Source organism: Miniopterus natalensis, chromosome 1, assembly GCF_054644295.1.
Source record: "Miniopterus natalensis isolate mMinNat1 chromosome 1, mMinNat1.hap1, whole genome shotgun sequence".
NCBI classification, from domain to species: domain Eukaryota; kingdom Metazoa; phylum Chordata; class Mammalia; order Chiroptera; family Miniopteridae; genus Miniopterus; species Miniopterus natalensis.
This window is the reverse complement of record NC_142081.1, coordinates 144,187,895-144,208,056: the sequence shown is the minus strand read 5'-3', so window position 1 is coordinate 144,208,056 and position 20,162 is coordinate 144,187,895. Positions and strand designations below refer to the sequence as shown.

The 20,162-nt window shown below is 40.2% G+C and overlaps 1 protein-coding gene across 2 annotated transcripts in view; it reads left to right on the top strand.

The window, feature by feature from the left end:
- The first annotated feature begins 687 nt into the window (after positions 1–687).
- DAPP1 (dual adaptor of phosphotyrosine and 3-phosphoinositides 1) overlaps positions 688–20,162 on the top strand; it is a 48,259-nt gene continuing 28,784 nt past the window's right edge. The window contains exons 1-2 of one of the 2 annotated variants that reach the window (XM_016223628.2): positions 688–788; positions 17,428–17,550. In XM_016223628.2, coding sequence (XP_016079114.1) covers positions 688–788; positions 17,428–17,550 — 224 coding nt within the window. The remainder of the gene's footprint in view (positions 789–17,427; positions 17,551–20,162) is intronic. The other variant, XM_087826460.1, reaches the window with a different exon arrangement.

Below are 20,162 nucleotides of genomic sequence, written 5' to 3'. Positions count from 1 at the left end.
AGCAGGTAGGCCTCGTCCCAGGTTTCCTACCTACCTTCTTCCCACCTTATCTTTCTTTCACGGAGGAAACAATTGTCTCTGAACCATGCCAACCTGAACGCCCAGGGTATGTTGGAAACTTGGATAATTGAAGCAGAAACATTAAGAAAGTGCTAACAACCAGACTTCCGAATCAAAGTTAGTGATTTGACTCTGATTTGTTTACCTACGCTAATGATGTTCCTGAAATAGAAGCTTCCTCGGTGTTCTCTGTGTTCATGTGTGAGGCAGAAGGTGGGGTGAATGAGTGCACGCAGCCTCCTCTGCAAACCGGAGGCTGAGAGCACTAAGGAGAAATTGTGGTCTGGCCTCACGAGAGGAGTTTGAATGAATCGTGCAGTCCAGTTGGAGTGCTGTCCTGTTTATTTCCTTGGACAGAAACTGCAGGTTGCATGTGCAGTGTGGGTGTCCTCGGAGGGAGCAGCTAAGTGTGCGTGCTTCCTGACTGACACAACACTCCTGCCAGTGCCTCGGGCCAGGGCGGTGAGTGTCGGTGGGAGGAGTAACCAAGTTTCACTTCCTTGCTGGTTGGAGACCCACAGCTGGCTTCTCTCAAAGAGGAGGAGAGTGTGAGGAGCAGCAGAGCTCATTTCTCTGCCTCTTCCCTCATTGCACCTGGCAGGGGCTTCGCAGACGTGAGGAGCGCGAATGGGCAGAGCAGAGTCTCTAGGAGGGAAGATGAGCGCCCAGGATCCTTCAGATCTGTGGAGCACATCCGATGGAGAAGCTGAGATGCTGCAGGACTTGGGGTAAGAGAGCAGATCCGCTTTTCAAAGCTCTTCCTGGGTGAACACTGACTCCCCGCTCCCACCCTAACGCTCACTTTGATGACTGACTTGTCTTTAGCTCTCTGCCACCCCAATCTCCTATCCCTTCCACTTTACTCATTGTATCTGTTGGATGTGTTCCTGCTTGGGGCCAACAGCATTGTAAAAACACATATTAATTTTTCCAGATGTGAAAGCAGGTAGATGCAGAAAATGGGACAAAATTCAAATGCTGGACATTCCTCGAGAGTAGGGACAGAATTGGGATGGGCGAGTTGCTGTTGCTTCGTTTCCCTGATATTGGTCTGATTTATGAATAAATGTGCTGTTAAAATGTTTGAGCTCTAAGCTGTTGCTGGTAAGATAAACAGAAAGCCTACCCTGCTGTACAGGAGAGGGACTTTTTCAAGAGAAAGAAGGAGGAAGTGTCTGCAGCAGTGTCCACATGCCTTTCTTTCTCCTGACACTGCATTTGTGAGCTCTGGCATGTCTGTGTGTCTGCAGGGGCAGCTTTGAGCCTTTTAAACACTAGCAACTCAGAGGATACAATCTCTGACTCAAACAGGTAATGAGGTTGAATAGGTGAAGTCATCATGGTCTCGTCTTTAAGAAAGGACCAGATGAGACAATTCATCAGGATATTTAATCAGAGAAACAAATATTACACAAGAGAGGAATAGGGGATTTCCTAGGGACACTGAACCTTTACCCAAAAGTACCAGGAAGAGCCTGGTGAGGTTGGTTTCGACACCTGTGCTTCATGAGAGGCGAGACCTGCAGCTCCTGCCTTAATAAACAGTTCAAATCTTCATAGGAACTGTTGTCACTTCCATCTTACAAAGGCAGAAAATGTGCACCAAAAGAGTTGAGTAACTTGGCCTTTTTCACACATCAATTAAATGGCAAAGCTGGGATTCCAACCTGCCAAAGCCAATGTTCTTAACCCGAGAAACAGTGAAGCAGGAATGGAATCTCTCTGCATTAAGGCGGCAGAGATTGTCTTTTGTGTTGTACTATTGTAAAAGTTCTCGGTAAGTCCATCTTTAGATTTCAAATTTGAGGTCTCAGAATTGAACTCTACCTTCAGAATGTAAATCAGATATAACATCTAGAATCTTCTATAAAGTAAACTCCTTTTCTTGGGAATTCGGAGTTCCAGGACATCGCTATTCTTCTAGATTTCCCCAAAGAGAAAAGGTAAAATGCCCCTGAGCATCCAAAATGGGTGTCACAAGTCCAGGCACTAAAGCTGGACACTTGGGCTCTCTCTTAGAGCCTTATTAAATTATTAAACCATAACTTTCTAGTACATGCTTTCTTATCTATATTCCCAGTCCACCATCAGTAGGAAGCCCCCAAAGATAAGAGATCCAAAGGAGGTATTCAACTCTAGTCCTTTAACACAATAATCCTTGATCCTAGACTCTCTGTTTGAGTAAGTTGGCACTTGGATGACGAAATGAGCTAGATGATGTCCCTTCTCCCCACCGTGATGCCCATGGCAGGAAACAACTACAGGTGAAACCCACAAGAAAACAGATGTGTCTTTCCTCTGTATGCAAAGAGTAGACATTCAGTACAACCCCAAAACACCCCAAAAATGTGCATTTATTTCACTATTTCTCTATTTCAGAAAGCCTGGAAATTTATTAAGCACTTGAGGATGATTTTCTGTAACAATAGGCGAGCTACGGTTATCTGGGGAAATTGCTCCATAGTTGTGGTTCTCAACCTTGGCCATGCACTGGAATCACCCAAGAAGTTTTTAAAAATTTCTGCTCAGGCCACAGACCAAACAAATGACATTAGCATATTGGGAGTGAGCATTTTCTTATTAACCTTTCTAAGTGATTCCAGAGTGAGATCAAGGTTGAGAATCACTACATAGAATATAAATCCATCAGAAGTGCTGAGTAAATATAGCTTTATTTTTCATTTATTGAGTATGTACCTGAATCTTAAAGCCATTAATACATGTTATTTTGTTTGTTGATTTGCAAGCATTTTGTTGAACAATTATATTGAGGTACATTTTAGAGATTATAAAACTCGTTTCAAGTGTATACAACTCAATAATTTTTAGCAACTTTAAAGAGTGGTACAACCTTCATTCATCACAAATCAATTTTAGAACATTTTCATTCACCTGGTAAGAACTCTGAGGAGCATGGTTAATTTAAATATACTCAATGGTATGCTGACAAACCACATAGACAAGAGGTAGCCCTGATTTCCAGAGTCTACCTATTTCCCTGGTATAAATACTCTTACCTCAGACAATGTCAAGCTGCCAAGGATTTAACAACCAGCTTGCAAAATTGCTGAAAATTTACTAATTGACTTGAGCCAGTACTTGCCCCACTGGGACATTACTGATATACCTTTTATAGGTAATAATCTGAGAAAACTTGAAAATGAATTGTTGGCTCTAGTAGAATTCTGCATATAAATGATCCCCCCCCCCCCCCCATTCAGTCACTGGTTAGATACGATCTACACCAAAACTTCTAGTTAATTTAGATTTTTTAAAGTTCCATAAAAACAAAAATGATTTCATGTACTTGATAGATAAAAATAGCTGGTTTTTAATGCCTTAACTTTAAAATTATTTTAATAAGTTTTTGATTAGGTAGGTAGATTTTTACATTTGTATTTTTGATAGATATAAACAGATAACATGATGATTACATTAAAGAGATAGCATACATCTTTGTTCTTTGGTCCCTATTTTTCTTCAGGCTCTGGAATATGTAAGCTCTGCAAATTAAACCCTGATTTGCAGCCAGTCCATCACCTCCCTGTCTAGGGTACACATGACTTGCTCAGACCAAGGTTTTAGTATTCCTTCTACTAAGTTGACTTTAAATAAGTAGAAGAAAAATATCATTTTTCTTTTTTTCCCCTTCCCAACCACTTCAAAATGTAAAGATAATGGCTTTCAGTCCACACAAAAACATGTGCTCTGGCAGGAACTGGCCTTCAGGGGATGCTTTGCTAACCCAAAGAATAACTGATAATAACCTAAATGGGTTATTGTGAAGCAGACATTTAGCACACACTAACTCTGATCTTTGATAGGTACTGGTATTCCAAATTTACCTGGGAAGAGACTCATTAGCAGAGAATTCAGCTGCCTGATGTCCAGCGAATCTCGGTTCAGAGCCCCTGTGTGTTCCACCAAACCAGGATGCTCTCTTGTTGGGATAGTCATTCTTTACTGACCCCTGCTCTGAGCCTGCACCATGCCTTTCACATCCATGATGTCATTTAGCCTTCACAATAACATTTTTAATATGTATGATTATACTCATTTCATACATGCAGAAGTTGACTTTAAATAAGTTCAATAAACTGTCCAGGTCACTGACCTCATAGTGGTGCAGCTGAGTGACATGCCTACGATATTACCCCAAAGCTGATATTCTTTCCACTGGTCCAAGAAGGTATATGTTCTATCATGGCAGTTAGTGATTATCGGATGCTCACTATGTGCCAGGCAGTATTTTAAGCCCTCTGCATAGATGACTTATTAAATTCACACATCACTGTAGAGAGATACTGTTACTAACGTCATTCCCATTTACAAATGACAAAAGTAAAGGACAGAGCTTTGATCACATGCCCAAGTTTACATGTTCAAAAACCTTAAAAATCCAGTTTTGCTTCAGAGTCCACGTGCTTGTCCACTATTGCAACTTCCTAACTTCCATCAGTCTTCTTTCTTCTTATACTAACACTATAGATTAGCACTAGCGTGACCTGAGAGAAATATAAAAATTCTGTGATTACTACAACCAACAAATTTTATTACTAAGACATTAATTATTCTTTCACGTTACTCACTTAATACACATACATGCACGTGACAAAATCAAGTTAATATCTCAATTAATAAAAACTTTCATTTTAGGGGGCTAGGCAAATTGACAAGGCTAAGAAAAATCAAAGCTTTAAAAGAACCTGTTTACAGATCTGTGATACCAAGTAGAGCAATAACGCTTGTTCCTCTTCTGTAAACAATTCTGTAATCTTGGAGTCTAAAAACGGAAGGTGAGTCTCTTGAAGCGGTAGGAGAATATGTAACCAGTGTACAGTTTGCTCTCTCTTTGAGTCAAGTGAATTTCCTCTTCGGTTGTTGTGTTTTCTGTTCCTCTATGGCTGATGGTGACTTCTTTCTACTTATATGTGGAAATGTGTCCACAGAGGTTTTCCATACTGCTTGGGGTCACTTTGTTTCATTCATTCACTTTTCCAGTCATTCATAGATTCATCTGTTGTTGATCACATTATATGCAATGCAGGTGGGGCATACTGAAATTAAGGGAAAAAATGGCTGTCCCCTCCAGGAGTTTACAGCACAGAGGACAGGGATGCACAGGCACCTATGGTTAGAGAATGCAAGGTAGAGTGGGCTGAGGGCCATAATGGTGTCTAGATAAAGCATACCTCATATGGCAGGAGGAAGGAGATCACTGGACTTGGAAAAGATTGCCTTGAGACTGATAGGATTTTTGTCATTTGAAGTCAGAAAACAATAAAACAGAGGGAAAACATTTTTTCTAGTCAGTCCTTGAGCTTTGGGTTCCAGTCCAAACCTAACATTCCCTGGCCCCAGCCACTGGGAGAGCAGTGATGTTCATTAGGTCTTGCAGCCATTCCTGCACCATGCAGGCCATCCTGGGGACTGGGTAGATGGACCTTTGCTGGAATGCGTGTATTTCACCCCCCTTCCCTTCAGACTCTCCAAATCTCTGAGAACCCTGGCTGTGTTGATCCACCCCTGAGTCAGGCTCTTTATGTATCTATGTCTTTCTCTCTTTGGCTTCTGCCTCTGTCTTTTGGACCACTCTGTGTCGTATTTGTGTTCCTAGATCACTGTCCTATATGGTTCTGACTATGTGTGTGAGCTGGTGTGCCTTTCTCTTTCTCAAGTTTTGGTTTCTATCTTTCTATCTCTGCCTACAGCTCTCTAACTTTTCTGTCTGTGACTCTTTGTGCCACTCTATGTCTCTGAATCTCAGTCTTTGTCTTTCTCTCTATCTCTGTGTTTCCATCTTTCAGAACTTCTTGCCTCATTCCTCAGACTCCTTCAAGAACAGGTTTATCCGGGTCTCCAACTCCCACAGAATTCTCTTCTTCCTTTGAGTCCTGTTTCCCTTTAGCTGAGCTTACAACTCCCACCAAAAAAAAACTTGGGGCCCCGTCTTTAGTTCATTGTTTGAGGAGATACTCACATATTCTGCTTCTGTCATCACTCAGGTATGCTTCTTAAAACCTGGGGCAGATGGCCTCACCATTTAGCTCTGCTATTAGCACATGCAGATTTACAATGGCAACATGGAAAGCCACAGATAAGATGGTTTCATTATTGGAAAGACTGCTGAGTCTTCCTTTTAGCCTCTTCTATGATCACACTATGCCTGTTTGAAGCTACATTAGAACTTTCAAAATCATGCAAAGCCTTTACTTGGCTCTCTGTACTTGGACAAGACCTATAGCTATGATCAATGGAAAGACAAGCCCACATTTATGAGTATGGGAGTTAATGTTCATATCTGGACAACACTATCTTGTCTTAGATATGTCATAGCATGACTATAATGCAAATTGCAGGACGGTAGCTCTTGAATCAAATAAGACATTTCCTTATCCTAAACCATGATTTCTGATGGTATAGAGGGCCAAATACTTTATTTTTCACAATACCAAAGAATCTAGCACCAACCTATAAAAAAAACATGAAAGAAATAAAAAACTAAGCAATCCCATGGAAACTCAAGTGCTAAGGACAGATTAACCCAAGTTAAGATTGCTTAGAGTAGGATTGCCTAACAGATTCATTTCATGGTCAATCTCTACTCTGTTCAGAAGGATTCTGAGGCCGAGTATAAGCTTAGTAAGAAAAGAGACAGATCAATGAGCTTTGCCTATGGCCTTAGAAAAGGGGAGTGGCATCGTATACTCTGCTTTTGCTATCTTTGGTCTAGAGAGTTGAGAAAGTGTGTTGGTGTCATTGAAGAGTGAGAATAATTTTGAAAATGGAGAAAATCCTCTAGAAAAGAGTGCTTTTGTTGGCTGTTCAACTCCAGGGCCCTTTAGCTGCTTTCACACAATCAGGTTGAACCCATTGCTTTGGGTTGAAATGTATGTCCTTACATTTCAAAATGTATGTCTTATTACAGTTCGAATGGGACAGAATCTAGGTTCTACATTACTTCTTTTTCCTGTGGGTTACTAAGAAATTTTCTCATGAATAAATATATGACCGAAGTGGATGCGTGGCTCATGTTTTAACAGATCATTTTCTGTGCCCACTGTTCCCACAACTTCGTTTTGCATCACTGCTCCACAGATCCTCTGTTCCAGCCAGCTCCAACTCATGATCTTCCTCCTCCATGCAGCTGTCCCTGATCATCCCAGCCTCCTGTGAAGTCCCCTTCTGTACCATGTACTGTCCATTTCACTAAGATGGCAGCTATTTGGACATTTTCAGACAACACTGCCTTGCAAATCCTTCTCTTTTCCTCCCTGTTGGCACTGTAAAGCCACTTAGGACTCTACTTTGCTCTCATTGTCCTCTTCACACTGTGAAGTCAAACCATCAAGGTTATTGAAATAGATTAAAGCGTTTGGGACCAAGAATTCTTCACCTCTGTGATCCTCAAAGTCTAGTGTGCATATCAATCACATGAGGTATTGGTAAATACAGATTATAACTCAGCAGGTGTGGGGGGCCTGAACAAGACCTTGGGGCAAGGTAGCAAGGCTTCGCCTTGTTTTCAAACACCAGGTGCAACCCATTAGTGTTCTTAAAGTCAATTTAGTGAGTTACAACCAATATTTGTTCAAAAGAAATACAAGAGAAAAAAATACTAAATAGTATAAAGAACAAGGTTGTTTCCTATAAAATTTTTGGCTCTTTGTGTATGTTTGTAATGTATATCTCTGTGTGTGTGTTTATATATGTGGAGAGAGAGAGAAATACAAAGTAAATTTTAAACCATAGGCCACTTCAAAAAGTTTAAAAGCTTCTGCTTTAAAGGACAGTGCAAAATGAGATATAAACTTCTATCAGCAAATTAAGACAGTAAGACCCAACGGGATAAGAATCTATGAAGCTTCAAATATGCTGGGGCAATTTCCAGAAGGTTCTAGCATGAGGGGGCACTGGAAAGAGAGAAGAGGCTGAATCTGGGAACCAGTTTTCTGGATCTAGCTTGTCTTTTTTTCTCTGTGGTTGAACTTATTTCCTGTACCTTGGTGAGAGGCAGCTATGAAAATTCTTTAGTGGGTGGGTGTTTCCTAATTTGTTACTGTATCATGGAAGGGATAATACCACTGTTTCCTTCAAGGTCAACTGCTGGTTTTGATAATGTCAAAAACCCAGTACAAATATTCTTTTGAAGCTTGCTGAGTCTCTGCTCTGTTGCCTCTATTAGCCTTGAGTCACAATAATGGCAACGTGTGGGCCATGGGGTAAAAGTAGAAAATAACATTGCTTTGAATTTATTGTTATTAATGGTAGTTCCTTGCTCTTTTTTTTCTTCCCCCTTCAGGGTAAATGAAACAAAAAGAATCTTTTTAAGTGTTAGGAAAAATGAACCTTATTCCAAACTATTGCCAGCACCTAGCACATTGGCATATTTATAATATGTTGTAAAATCAGCAAATCTTGTATCACATTCTCGTCTGCAAAAGTTAAAGAATCATATAAAACATTTATAAAAGAAGATTGTGTTCCAACATATGAAAATAAGAGGGGTTTTTTATAAGTCATTGTTATTTGTCACCTTGACAGATGAGAGAACACTAAGACTGCTACGTGAGTGGGGTCACATTGCTAATAAGTAGAAATCATTGGAGTGGATAGACTAGCTGAGGAAATAACTGGAGACAAAAGAGTCCTCTCTTTCCCCCCAAATTCTCACTGACACTGTATGGATGTGTTGTAGGCGGTAGGAATGGCACCAGGTGTTAGACCGGTGGGGTCACACTGGACCTGGGTTCAGCAACCTTGGTACTTGAGTTCTGGCTAGGAAAGTATTCAGAGCCAAGACTCTAACTATAAGAGAGCATTTATTAATAAAATCACAGAGGTGGAAAAAGTAATTTGTAGGAGAAATAGGCTTAGGAAACAAGTTATAGAGGTACAGGAAGGGCCTTTGGAGCTTGGGAGTGAGGAATGTAATGCTAGCAGCGATGGAGAGGGGGAAGGTGCTCATGGGCGGGAGAGGGCACTGGGTCCTCTGCCCTAAAGATTTTTTTTTTAATTTTATTTTTGTTTAAAATATTACAGATGTCCCTTTTTCTCCCCAATGACCTGTTCCTCCCTGTCCCATCCCCCTCCCCAGTCCCTCTCCCCACCATTGTCCGTGTCCTGGGGTTGTGCATATCTGCATATAACTTCTTTGGTTACTCTCTCCCCCTCCACCCACCCGCCCTCCTCCAACCCTCTGACCTTTGTCAGTCTCATCCATGCTTCCATGTCATTGAATCTATTCTGTTCATCAGTTTATTAAGTTCTTTAGATTCCAATATAAGCGAGATCATGTGATGCTTGTCTTTCTCTGCCTGGCTTATTTCACTTAGCATAATTTTCTCCAGGTCCATCCATACTGTCCCAAAGGTACGAGATTCTTCTTCTTTAAGGATAGAGAGCTTAGGGGAGGTCTCTGGGGATGATCTTAATAGAATATTCAGCAGCTTTCCAGGTGTGTCCTTTTGAAGTATAGCACTCCTATTTTAGCCTTGACAATCGCTACTTTAAGATAAACAAGAGCAACAAAATTTATTTTGTAGAAACCATGACCTCTTCTTTCCTGGGGCTGTGTAAAAGATTGCAGCCCACAAAATTCCAGGGAATAGCTAACTGAAGAAGGTTGATTAACGCTTATCTTAGCTTCTGTATACTGCTTTGCTAGCTCGCACCTGCATACCCCCCAGCCAACCACGAATGTGGTTTTTGCCTTTATATTTTCCCTGCAAAGACTTTTCGGGGCTGCGAGTTTGTTTACGGCATGAGCCCGCTCGTAGCCGCCAGCTAAATAAATCTCCAAAAGCTCAGTTTGGTCTCTGTGTGAATTAGTCTCGTGTAACCTGGGTATAACACTTTCAGGGGCCGGGTCTCCACTGATAGATTGGCCCTCACCAGGGCCGGGGGCCATTATCCAATGCAGCTGGTCCTGAGATCCACTGTGGCTGGTTTTGTTGCTCTTTGGGCCTGGAGCTGAAATACAACCGAGGCCTAGATGTTATCTCTAGGAAGGAAAGGTCAGGGGCCCCAAACCGACTGACCAGAAATATGCTAGGGGAGGAAAGGCCACCCTGGGGGCGAGGTCCCTCCCTACAATTGTCCTTTGCTAGGTACCTGGGGCTTTACACCCTGATGACCTGTACCTGGCCCATCATCCTTGTTCTGCTCCTGTCTGACTGCCTACCACAGATGTTCAGGATCTAAGTTAGCTACTTATTAGCATTTCTTTTCGCTTAGCATTTCCCTGTAGCAAAAAGGGTTTCTTCTTGCACTTAATTCTAAAGATGTGCACCCTTCAAATGCAGCTAGGGGAGGCCTGATGGAGCAGCAGAGGAAAATGACTTACTTGGGAGATTTAATCATCAGGTTTAGGGTGAATCAGCAGCATGAGGCAACTGCCAAGAAACGAATGCAATCTTAGGCTTCCTTCATGCTCCAGCAGCTAGAATAAGGGAGACCCGTGAGGCTTTGTTTTGCACATCAGACCTTAGCTTTAAGTTGATTACAAGAATTTGTAAAGTAGTCAAAGGAGATAAGGTTTCTAGGCGATAAGTTCTCTGGGTGCTAAAGGGCCTGAAAGACTGTCATAAAACAAGAAGTTGAAGATGATGTAAAGAGAAGAGAATACAACCTAAATGCTTTTACTATTTCTTTAAGTTGTATTTGTGGGGTTTTTTTAAGTTTAAGTATAGCACTAAAAAGCTCTTGAACCATCTGTTGAAAGCAGGAAACTAGCAATTCAATGTAGCAAGAGTTTCCTGGCATCAGTCATAGAAGTGTGGAATGAGCTTACCTATGAAATAGCACATCCCCCTTCTTTAGCAACATGTAGGCAAAGGTTGGATGAGAGTCATGTTGGGGTTTAGGTTTTATTCACACTGTACAAAAATTAAAAGAATTATAAACTCAGCTGATGGTTGCAATGGGACATTATATATGACTTTTATTTATTATGGTAAACATTTTTAATTGTTTAAATTAAAAAAAATCCTATATGACTTTTATAATCACCAGACACGAGCTTACTGTGAAGACAGTGAAGTTCAGTCTCAAGGCCCCTCCGTGGTGCAGACCCTGGCGATGCACTTAAGAGTATTTAATATTAGTCCCTGTACAAGAACATTGTAACTGCCCTGGAATCTTACAGCTTGTATTTGAGAGAAATTCGATGAAGGTCCCCAAATTTGCCAACAATATTAAAAATTTCATTACCAATAAAGCTGAAAACAACTTTCCACACTATGAATAATTTTAAAAAGTATTCTAGGTGGGAGAGAATTAATGTTCTATTCTCTCTCTAGAAAATTATATTATAAAATTATTATTATACAAAGAAATAATCAAAGACAATACGGCCAAAAATACAGAGAGGGAAAAAGTATGGGCTGTGTTAAACGATAAATAATAATGTTATTTTTCTCAGATTTGTGATGTTTGTGGCATTCATCGGTTTTTTTAATTTGTAATTTTTTTGTGATTTCTCATTCTAAATAATTACTTTCTTATTTTTTGTAATTTTATATTAAATATCTTAATGAGACTTTCAAATTTTACAAGCTTCGAGTCCCTTAAAATCTGGCTCTTGCCCTGGCCCCTGTGGCTCAGTTGACTGGAGCCTCTTACACAGAAGGGTGGCAGGTTCGATTCCTAGTCAGGGCACATACCCAGGTTGTGGGTTTGTTCCCTGTCGGGGTGCGTGTGGGAGGCAACCCATTGACGTTTCTCTCTCTCTCTTCTTTGCTCTAAAAATCAACAAAATAAAATAAATTTTTAAAAAATCCAGAAGTCAGAATAACGAAATGCTAAAACTTTTAAACACAGCTCCAATGTAAGTGCGCGCAATTAGGACTCTATGTAATGAGCTGCTGGATGTGCATAGTAAGTTATAAAAAGCCCCATAAATAAAGCCTGTATAACAGCAGTCAAGGACCTGTAGGTATCTAGAGCCCAGTACAAGGCCGCATCAGTCTCCTCTCGGCTTCATCGCCCACTCCTGGCGACTGTCCTTCCACGCGGCACTCTCCCCGCCTCACTCAGGCCACCGTGCACTCCTGGCCTTCTCTTGCTTCTAGGCGTTCACTCTCGCTATTCCCTTCCACTCCCACCCTACCCTCCACCCAAGTGCTGGGTCGATTCCAACATTTCATAAACAGTAGTACAATAAATTAAAAAACAAAACATATTAACAAGGTTATCTCTGGAGCCTGAATTAAGAAAGAAATTAACTCTTTTATTTTCAAATTTTAGCTACCCAATAAATATATTAATTATTTTAATTTTTTAATTTATTGGTTTGAGAGAGAGAGGAAGGGAGAGGGGATGGAATCCACACTGATTTATTGTTGCACTTATTTTATGCATTCATTGGTTGATTCTTATATGTGCCCTGACCGGAGATCGAACCCACAACCTAGACACGTGGGGACAGCACTCCAACCAACTGAACTACCTGGCCAGGGCCATTTTATTATTTTATTATTTTATTAGAACAAGCTAAATTAGGAAACTTTGATCAAGCTAAAGTCTACTTTAATAGCACCCTCAATCCCGGTTCCTTCCATTAAGGAAGCCATACTTATGAGTTGGGTATGTACTTTTATTTTATGTGTTTGCATATCTTTATATGTACACATATATGTGTTGTATAGTTTTGGGAGAGAAGGGGTGATTTTATACAGCTAAGTGATATCATTCTGTACCTGCTACTAATTCCTCTAACTTAACAGTATGTTTTAGGATCTATCAACTTTGGATTTGTGTGTGTATACAACACCCTCAGTATTTCTCAGTGGGGGTGCAATTGGCATTCTGAGCTGGACAATTCTTGATTGTTCAGAGCTGCACCATTCTTTGTAAGATGTTAAGCATTCCTGGCACCCTCTATCACCAAGTGCTAGTGGCACCCAATCCCCTGCCCTCATCATTTGACAACCAAAAATGCTCTCGTGCCTTTTCAAACACTTTCGGTTAACTTTTTACATAACCTCATCCTATGACCACTCAACTTTGTCACCTCACTGTTACTGGATATTTACAACAGCTCCAAATTTGCACTCTCACAAACATGTCTGTGTTCATCTTTCCTTCTGCTTCTGTGTGAGGGTTCCACTAGGCACACCTGAGCAGTGGAATCACTGTGCGTGCTCACTTACACTAGATGTGCTGAGTTCCCTCAACTTATACCCCTCCCAGCCATACAATAATATCCGTCGTCCCCAAATTCTCTAGTAGTTAATATTGTCTAACTTCTGTTTTAGTCAATCTAATGGATAAAGCATATGATATATTGTTGTTTTAATTTGCATTTCTCTGATCAGTACGGAGACTATTTAAAACACATCATTCCTCCTGTGTGAAAGACTTTCACTTTCTCTTCTGCATGTTTACATTTTAATTTTTAGTATATAGACCTTATAATCAGAAAAAAATTATACACGCTTTATTTTATTTATTTTTAATATGTCTTTATTGATTTCAGAGATAGGAAGGGAGAGGGAGAAGGAGAGGGAGAGATGGAAACATCAATGATGAGTCATTAATCAGCTGCCTCATGCACGGCCCTGCTGAGGATTGAGTCCACAACCCTGGCATGTGTCCTGACCAGAAATGAACCACCATCTCTAGGATCATAGGTCGATGCTCAAAGGCTGAGCCAAGCCGGCCGGGCAAATTATACACACTTTAGAAAATAACTTAAGTGTCCTTCAAGCCTATTTGACATTGGCTCATTTAGAGAATGGTCTTGATTTTTCTTCCTGAAACCTTTGTTGGGTGCTTCACTCTCTAATATACACCCAACAAGTATTTGTCTGGCCCTCCTGTCTTGATTAATGGTTTCTTGAAACCCAGCCTAAGGCTTTTCCATTTTTGTCCTTTTGACCTGCCCAATACTCTGCCTTACACAGTGCTTTGTACAGATTTGAAGCTTAATAAATATTTATAAAGCTGATGGAGAGAAGGTAGAGAAGGTTGATTATGAAGAAACCACCAACTTCACTTTACTATATTTTCAACCTTTAGTTCTTCATGGACACAAGTAGACATATTCCTACAAAAGATATGTGATGCTATTTGGACCTGTAGTTACTTCCTTGGAAGATATGCTCATCCTAAGTTTCTGGGAAAGAAATGCTTAACTCAATTAAAAGAGGAAACTTAGGTATTCATGGAAGAGCTATTTTGGGAAACAGGATCCTCATTGCCCCATAGATGTCATGAAGTGGAAGTAGGTGTCTATCTGTCAGGCTCTGTCTTAAGTTTGCCCAGGTCCAGGACTCCATAAAATCCAAGAAACGTCAAGATGGACTCAGCAAGCTGCCACCCAGAAATTCATGTTCACCAAGTTGTTCTGAATTAGAGTATAGTATGATTCTTCTTGCTTTATAGTCAAGTATTTATGATATATAATTATTGTTTAAAAGATTACCATAAAAATTTCTTAGCAAAAACTGTCCTCAAGTTGTAATCATCAGAAGAATTGTGTAAATGCTTTGAACACAGACTTCAGATCTCATTGAAAAACATCCAAAAGAACATCCAAATCCTTTACATTTTAGAATTTTGTTGATCAAATTTTGTTGCTTCAAATATGTGATATACTGGCTCAAGCTAAATCTTATCCTGAAATATTCATCCAAAAATTAATTATTGGCTAAAGGTATTTAAGAATTTGTAACCTTATGGAGATTTGAGTTTGGGCTGTAGCCAAACCTAAAAAGTATTTTTATAGCTTCACTTTTAATTCATTTCCCGCTGTCTTTTTTTTAATTGAAATATAACATTATATTAGTTTTAGGTTCCAATTGTCCTTTGAAAGTATTTTGTAGTGAGAAGATTTCAACTTGTCTGTGAATCAGTTCAATGAATGAGGCTGTTTTGTGGGTAAATAACTCGATGGGTTTTCTTATAAAATGTTTTCCTTGTAATTGCTTTCAGCTAGCAAATACATTTCTACTACAGGATAGAGGCATCTCTGCCCCAAAGAGGAAATATGCTAAAGAAACACACATTAGGAAATGCATATTTAGAAAATAGCTTGGATAACTATGTAGAAACTTCCTTCCACAGTCTTACTTTTAGTTTTTTTTTACCAGGCTAACATTTCAGGCCATGGGGATGTCACAGTGGATGCCAGTGTAGCTCAAGACAGCAAGATCGCTCACACCCAGAGTCGGTCTCTTCCTTGAAATTCTTGTACACTATACACATCTCCTTGACAGTACTTCATTTACTGACATTGTTGACATTATTTGCGTCATTGCCTTTCCACTTCCTCTCCACTGTCCTGGACTGCGAGTCCCTTGCAGTAGCAACTGTCCCTGGTACCTAGTTTTCTGTTATCTGAAATAAATTGAAAGTAATAAAAGATTATATTTGAGCAACAAGAAAATCACACCACAGATACATCACAAGTTATGCCTTTGTGGGTCTCAATGGCTTCATGCTAACAACTGATGTGTACTAAGTTCTGCTCTCTGCCAGGGCTGTTTTGACCATTTCATGTGTGTTAATGTCAACAGTACTCACAAATGACCCATGAGATATGACTATTATTAGTCCTATTTTAGAGGTGAGAAAACTGAGGCTCAGATTTGTTATGTAACTTGTACAGCTAGTAAGCATTATCTCCTGGGTAGGGACTCAGGCAAACCAACTCCAGAAGCCACAGTGCTGTGCACAACCCTGGGCTGCCTCCACCAAGTCAGTAAGGGAATAAGAGGAAGGTACAGAAGAGTCCACCTAGAATGCTCTGTTTCCATAGGATTAGGAGGGGGGGCATATTTGAATGCCTCTAGATCAACAATTTTCAACTTTTTTCATCTCATGGCATACATGAACTAATAACTGAAATTCTGTGGCACATCAAAAAATATATTTTTTGCAGATCAGACCCAAAAAATAGGTATAATTTTGATTGATATGCAAAAAACAAACAAACAAAAAATCAGTAATTGCCTGCTTTTTTTGTTCCAAGTGACTTTTTAAAAGATCAGGTGCCGATACTTGTATATAAGGATTTCTGCTACTAAGAGTTAACCAATTAGATGCAACCTTATTATGCAATGTGACCAATAAAATATAACTCTATTATATGACCTATATATTTATGGTTTAAGACTGGGCATTCACACCAGATGGCTATTGTTGTGTTGGCTGCTGTCATTTTTTTATTTGACAATCTAAGGGAAAAGATGTCAGTGCACTGCATGTTTTAAAAATTCTCGTGCATGCTGGTTGAAGATTGCTGCTCTAGATGCAGAGGATAATCTCTTAGGAGAAAACACAGGACAGTGGTTAGCACTGGTGTCCTCTAGGGAAAGGAATAGGGGAACTGAGGATTAAGGGTGAGGAAAAGAGCTTTATTTTTACTGTCTTCTTGTGAAAAGTATTTGGAATTTTTTCTTCAACCATGGATATATGTTAACTTTTCTAAAACAACCTTTATTTTTTTATTTTTTTATTTAACCCTTAGATCAATTTGAATCTCCTTGGGACTTTCCCAGCTCTTCAGATATTTGTCAGTTTGAAACAGTGTTTGATGGGGCTTGCATCTTGTATAAAACATCTGAATTCCTTGTACTCAACTTCATTTTACTCTGGTATAATAGCTCAGTGGTTTTCTGCACTGCAAAAGGCACTACCACACTTGCAAGAAAGACTGTGAGAGAGAAAACAAACGAAAGAAAGAAAATTAGCCAAAGCCTATTCTTACAGTTAGCTTTGACTTGGGCTTTTAAAAAATTTCCTGTTTACAAAGTAATTTTGTGTGTCTGCTAGGGCTACCATGCCAAAGTATCACAAAATGGGTGGCTTAAACAGAAGAAATTTTTTTGTCTTACAGTTCCGGAAGGTAGAAGCCCGAAATCAAGGTGTCAATGGGGTTGGTTCCTTCTGAGAGTTGTGAGAAAGGGATCTGTCCCAGGCCTTCCTCCTTGACTTGTAGATGGCCATCTTCATATTCGTATCGCACCCTCCCTATTTGCAAGTCTGTCTCCAAATGTCCCGTTTTTACAAGAGAACACCAGTCATACTCATTAGGGCCCATGCTAATGACCTTGTAACTTGCTAAAGATCCTATCTCCAAATAAGCTCAAATTCTGAGATTTTGGGGGTTAGGTCTTCAACATATGAATTTTCAGAACACAATTCAACCCATAACACTTGGCTAGTAACCAACTTTCTCTGCCCCCTCCTTCCCATTTAGTTACGCCCAGGGATTTCCTTGTCCTGGTGTTTTAGCTGAGAGCTTGGTCTCTTGGCTATCCATGTGGGGAATATTGCTGAGGTGATCTTTGAGAGGCAAAGCCAGTGAAAGAAGAGTCACCCTGTGGTTTGCCCTGAGTGAAAGCATGGTTCTCTCCTTCCTAGGTGGTATCACAGCAACCTCAGTCGCCACGCAGCAGAAGCTCTTCTCCTCTCAAACGGATGTGATGGTAGCTACCTTCTGAGGGACAGCAATGAAAGGACCGGGCTGTACTCTCTCTCCGTGAGGTAGGATGCTTAATAACTCCATGAATTCAACATGGTCCCATCTCTTCCTTGCATAGCCATTGACTTATCATCACACTCAAATAGCCAGATAACAGAATTCTCTTGATTCCTGGTAGACCAGCAGATCCAAGGATTCCAAGCTCTGAGCTGTGAGACTGTTAAAAAACATTCTTGTTTCTTCCATTGGCAGTTTAAAAATGTTAGAGCTGAAGGAAACTTTATGAATTGTTTAATCCAAACCTCTTGCTTGACTGATGAAGAAACCAAAACCCGAAGTGCTAAACTGTCTTGTACCCTATAAACCAGTGATACAAATAGCACCGGAATCCAAATCCCTGAATGCTGGCCCAGTGCCCTTTTAATATTCCTTATGTCCTCTAGAAAGTCAGAGTGCTTTGTGGTTGTGCAACTTTCATAATCACAAACATAAGCAACTTTAAATTTTCTTCTGTGAATGGACTGATCTTCTTTCTCAAGGTTCCATTTCCCCTGGATATTAACAAAATTAATCTAGTCCCTACCAGGTATACCAAAAACAGTGATTGCCCAGTCCTCCCAGGGTCTCTCTCCTCACCCCTTCCTCCTGGATGGCCTCCTTATCAGAGAAGTTGACCCTGCCAAAAGATAAGCAGGGGGAGTCACTGGTTCTCAGTCAGCACCTGTCACCTTGCCTTCTCTTGGCATGTAGCAAGTCCTTGTGGGTTTATGGGCAGTTGCCCCTAGCTTAGACTGGGCATTTGAGGACTCCATGAAATTGCCTTTGGCCACCACCTACCCATTAACCTCAAGCTGTTGCTATTTTATTACTGTTCTAATGGTGTCTCCGTATACCCTTGAAGAAAGGTAACAGATTCCCTTCATGTTGCAGCCCCTCATGCTGATCACTGATCCCTCGTAATAAGGTTTTCTCTTTTCTTTTCTGCTCCACATGGTCCAGGTTCCTTGTCACTAACTCAGTAGCAACAGCTACACTCCTTTCTCTCTGAATCTTCTTTTCCATCCAGCTCAATAACTTTTTTTTTTTTTTTTAAATCTCCTCTCCCTCTGATAGGGAAAAAGAAACTGGCTATAAATATATTTCCCTAAATAATTGATGGCAGGCTTCTATGAGCTCTTAAAAGCCAAGAATTAACGGGTTTTCTTATTTTTCTCTTTGGATTTGGAGCCCTCCATATTTTCTATGCTGCATAACAAATTACCCCAAAACTTAGTGGCTTAATACAACATAAATTGATTATCTCACAGTTTCTGTATGTCAGAAGTCCAAGCATGATACAGCTGGAGTCTCTGTTCGGGCTCCTACCAGGGTGAAATAAAGGTGCTGGCAAAGGCTGCAGCTTACCTAGGGCTCAATGTCTTCTTCCTTCATTCCCTCCTTTCTTCTCCATTCATTTCCTTGCTACTGTAGGACTGAGGTCCCATTTGCCATATATTTATTAGCCAGGGACCATTCTCAGCTCCTAGAGGCCACCCACAGTTCCTTGCCAAGTGGCCCCCAGAGGCAGTTCACGAGGGTGTTTGCTTTTTCTAAGCCAGCTAGAGCATGCCTCTCTGGCCTCCTCTTCTGTTTTTACCCAAACTCTCTGCCCAGATGATCTCCTTATTTCAAGGTCAGCTGATTTGGGGCCTTAATTATCTGCAAAATGCCTTTATAGCAGCATTTACATTAGTGTTGTATTGAGTAATTGGGGAAAAGGGTATGTACTCCAGGGGCTGAGAACCTTGGGGTCGTTTTGGAATGCTGCTTGCCCACCTTCCATTCCCAGCATCATTGGAAGTCTACAGGCTACTTTAAGGGGAGTGGGAAAAATAAGTGGGAATGTGGTGGGGTAAATAAGATGATCACAGAAAACACACACGCATTAATTAACATTTTTCACGTTATTCTGCTGTATTTTCTTTACAATTTTTCTAAATAATATTTTCTGGGAAATTTATTAATCAAAAATGGAATTCTGTTTAGCTGGAAGCAGGAATTGTACTTTTTCTGATCAATAGCAAATGTTAAAAATTCAACAAGTGGTTATGCTGCAGATCCTTTATTGCATGGACCTTCCAAAAATTTCAAACAAACCTGTGGAATGATGGGATCAGAGAATGTAGATGTATATATGTCTCATCTGAACAAATGGATCATAAGCTCTTTACAAATAGATGCCATATATATTACATCTATATAAAATTTTAAATATAAATAATTAATTTCCATTACTAGCACTTGGAAATGCTTTAAAACAAAAAACAAAAACACCAGCAGAGGTGATAGGAACCATAGACCTATCTTATATAGGTCTATCTCAGTATATTAAATAAATATTTAAGATCATCCACTCGGTGCCAACCACTTTGACACGTGTTAGAGAATATTCAAAGAACTTGCCCTTAGGAAATGTAGCTTCACATGAACAGTAAGACATTTTCAAATACCTCACTACAAAGTAGAGTGCAGTAAATGACAGAAAAGAAAGCAAAATAAGAGCTTGCATTGTTGAGAAGAGATAAAGCAAGTAACTCAAGCTGGACGAGTCTTGCAATAATGGGAAGAGTCAGTGGTATTTGAATGGACACTTGATCAGAAACAAAGGGAAAGAAGTTGCAGGTGAAGGGAACTG